The sequence below is a fragment of the Vulpes vulpes genome, chromosome X (assembly GCF_048418805.1).
Source record: "Vulpes vulpes isolate BD-2025 chromosome X, VulVul3, whole genome shotgun sequence".
Taxonomy (NCBI): Eukaryota; Metazoa; Chordata; class Mammalia; order Carnivora; family Canidae; genus Vulpes; species Vulpes vulpes.
In genome coordinates, this window is record NC_132796.1 from 64,573,225 (window position 1) to 64,577,304 (window position 4,080).

The 4,080-nt window shown below is 34.9% G+C and overlaps 1 protein-coding gene across 1 annotated transcript; it reads left to right on the forward strand.

Moving 5' to 3' along the window:
* Nucleotides 1-2,901: 2,901 nt before the first annotated feature.
* CPXCR1 (CPX chromosome region candidate 1) lies at nt 2,902-3,848 on the forward strand. The gene is given in 2 exon segments (XM_026016780.1): nt 2,902-3,631; nt 3,634-3,848. Coding segments are annotated over 2 exon segments (945 nt in total).
* The last annotated feature ends 232 nt before the right edge of the window (nt 3,849-4,080 follow it).

Consider the following 4,080-nt stretch of genomic DNA (forward strand, 5'->3'; position numbering starts at 1 on the left):
TATTGCTGATGTGTTACCTGTGAATTTGATGTTTCTGGTGATGTTCCCTGGTTCTTTGTAATCTTTCTTGCTTTGCATCATTATTTATTCCCTCTCAAAGATCCTCTCAAAATTTCTTACTGGGCTCAGTTTATTTTTCTGGGAGACTCTACCTCTCCTTCTGTTGTGAATGATAGCCTTGCTGAATAAATAATTCTTGGCTGCATATTTTCCCCATTCATCATGTTGAATATATCATGCCACTTTCTTCTGGCCTACCAAGTTTCTGTGGACAAATCTACTGTGAGCTGAACTTACCTCCCTTGTAGGTTAAGGACTTTTTTTTTTTTCCTTTCTGCTTTCAGGATTCTTTCTTTGTCCTTTTATTTTGTGAATTTGACTATGAAAGATCTTGGTGATGGCCAGCTTTGTTGAATTTAATGGGAGTTGTCTGTGCTTCTTGAATTTTGATGTCTCTTTCCTTCCCTAGGATTGGAAAGTTTTCAGCTATAATTTGCACATATAAATCTTCTACCCCTTTTTTTCTTTCTCTTCCTCTTCTGAGAGTCATATCATACAAATATTATTGCACTTGAAAGAGTTACTGAGTTACCTAAGTCTACAATCATAATCTAATACTTTTCTCCTATCTTTTATTCAGCTTCATCATTTTCCAAAATCCTATCTTCTAATAACACTGGATTACTCCTCTGCATCATGGATCTTCATTTCCATTGTATCCATTTGGTTTTACATCTTGGTTATATATTTTTTTTATTTATATTTTTTTATTTCAGTCTGAATAGTTTTTAGTTCTTTTGTCTCTGCAGTTAGGGATTCTCTACAGTCTTCTATGCTTTCCTCACACCCAACTAGTGTCCTTATGCTTATTATTTTTATTAAAATCTGCTTTAGACATCTTACTTGTATCTATATTAAGTGATTAGTTCTTTTTCTTCCTTTTGGGGTAAATTTTTATCTCTTGTCATTTTGAATGCGACACTTGTTTTCCATGTGATTGTTAGGAAATCCTGTTGCAATCTTGCTCTTGATAGTAGTGGGTATATAAGAAGATATCCAGAACAGAAAAGGAAGCTAGATCTTATTTCCCCAGAGCCTAAGATTTGCAACACTCTATGATCAGTAGACTTCAGTAGACTTGTGTGAGCAAAACAACACCACCCACTGGAGGCTGGAGCCATATACAGCAAGCTCCTGTGCCCTGCAGATGCATCTCCAATAAAGCAAGTCCTTCTGAGGATCAGCACAGTATGCTCCACCCCCATAGGATCAATATAAACCCCTCTCACACCACTTTCTTTAAATCCAGATGACCTATTCTTAAATTATTCCTAGAATAGCAAGACAGAGAAAATTAAAAACTATACATTAAAAAGAATAGAAGCCATGTTTTTTTTTAATTCTTAACTTCCTCCAGATTTGTTTTTAGTCCACTTGTATTTGCCTTTCTCTACCACTGACTTCAGTAAAAATGCCCCTATTTTCCTATTCTATTTTTAAAATTTATTTACTTGAGAGAGAGAGAGAAGAGCTTGTGCAGGAGGAGGGGCAGAAGGAAGAGAGAGAGAATCCCAAGCAGACTCTCTATTGAGTGTGGAGTCCAATTCAGGCTCAGTCCCATGACCCTCAGATCATGACCTGAGCCCAATCCAAGAGATTGATGCCCAACCGACTGAGCCACCCAGCCATACCCTATCTTCCTATTCTAAATAGATTCTCCAGGGATGCCTTGTTGACTCAGTTGGTTAAGCATCTGACCCTTGATTTTGCCTCAGGTCATGATCTCTAAGTCGGGAGATTAAGCCCTGCCACAAGATTCATGCTCAGCATGGAGTCTGCTTGTCAGTCTCCCTCGCCCTCTGCCCCTTATTCAGCTAGAACTCACTCTTAATGTATCTAAAATAAATAAGGTAAATAAAACCTTAAAAAAAGAAAATTTCCAAATTGCATTGTCCCAAGTCCCCTCATACAGAAGAATGAAATATATTTAGTATATAATATATTGAGAATGGGGTCTGATAACTAGGATATGCTAAAGGTGTTTGAGCAGGTAGGTGAAATATATTAAAGAAAAAGGTAACAGTAGAGGAAGTATGAGCCAAAAGTTTGAATCAGGGAAATGAGATATTAGCAGTAAAGCAAACATGATGTAATTATTAGCTTAATTAGTGCTGAAGCAATGAGAATGAAAAGGAAATAGTATATTTAAGTCATATTTTAATAAATGACATGGGTTAGATGTAACTCTTCAGCTTCCTACTCTCTTACATTCTCCACCTTCCTCTCTTACATAATTCATAGTTGTTGCTGTTTGCATAGGTATTGTTTAAAATGAACAGATAAAATAATAAAACAAAGAAAAATTTAAAGCATAGAACTGCTTGCTCTTCAGGAAAATTTTAACACATTTCACTTTCATGTAGGTCTTAATTCTATTTTACACATATATACTCATAAAGAAATGCCATCTACTTTAGCCCCACCTTAAATCCCAGGTCAGTAATTCAGATCCATCTTATTAAATTAAAATTTTATTTAATTCATTATCCAAAAGAAAGAAACTGGGCTTCCCATTGGTAATCACACGTGTTGAAGTGCATAAAATGTATTCCTATATTAGTCAGATGAAATTTTATGTTACTCCAAGTTTATACAAGTTCCAAAGCTAACTAATGGGAACACGTATTTAATAGGAGTCATTTACCCTGTTTTTATTTATTTCTATTTTATTTTGTAGGTCTGTGACTTTGACATTAAAGGTGTGATAAACTATACATAAAGCTGAGAAAGCTTAGTAATAATACATCCACATGCCTTTTTTCAGGATTATGAAATGGCTTTTTATGGAATAGAACATTCTTTAATAGATTTTTGTTTTCTTTCTCATAAATAGAACCCAGGATGACTTATCCTACTAAAGAAGAAAGTGATGCAGCTGAAAATGATCTCAAAAATTCAGAAAATGAGGTTCCACCTGACTGTAGTACAGACACAGAGCTTTCATTTGCTGATTCTAACATTATCTCTCATATGGAAAGCAGCCCGATGAACAGGGAGCTAGATACATCGACCTCCCAGGAGCATGCTATTCATCAAGCAGTAGAAGACAATGAATTTGAAGTTGAGAAAACCCCAAAAAATCTTCAACGAAAACATTTAAAAGAAGAATCCCTTCTTATTCAGATCCCTATACCTAGAAAATGGATCATGTCATGCTTAGGGAGAATTACCTATATCCCACTAGTAAAAAGTGATAAAAATAATTCTTTAACTAACAGAACAAGATTCCACTCAGGGAAAGTGGGAGTGAAAACAAGTGATTTCTACAAAATTCCTCTCCAACTCTCAATTTTGTGGAGAATCCCATTCATTAACAATCATGATATGAGGAGAATGATTCTCCATCTGCTGTGTGGGAGACATTTCTCTCAGGCTGCAGATTGTCAAAATACCACGTGGGTGAAACTAAAATATATAGCATTTCTTTCTCATTCAAATTTCCTCACCCTTGAGGAGAGAGCCATAATATTTGGAAGACCTTTAAGGGTATACTACTACCATCCCCTCATTGAAAGAATGACATCAGGAAAATTTTACAAATCAACTAATACTAAAGGGAAAGATGGGTTCCATATTTTTTAGGGCCTGTGTTCTATATCACAAGGTTCCAGATTCAAAACACACTCAATGTAAAAGCTTTTGAGGATCACTTGAGATCTCACCATAACATGAGGGTTGTGATTATAAACCCCAATAATGGTTGTAAATATGTATGTTCCATTTGTGGTAGTAGTTTAAACAATTTTGTTGAATTTAGACAACATTCCTGCAGCTTTCATGGGAATTAAGTCTAATCGTGATGAATTCATTTTAAATTTTAACTTTTAAGTATTCATAATATGGCTACCATTGAAAAAATCCATGAATACAATTTTTAGCAGTGTTAGATGGAGTTGCAGAATGGAACACAAAATAATAAGATATGTAAGAAAGAAACATCTTTGAGAAGAGAGGAACAACTCATAAAAAAAAACAAACATTACACTGTCCTATTACAAACAGATCTTTAAAATATCAAGG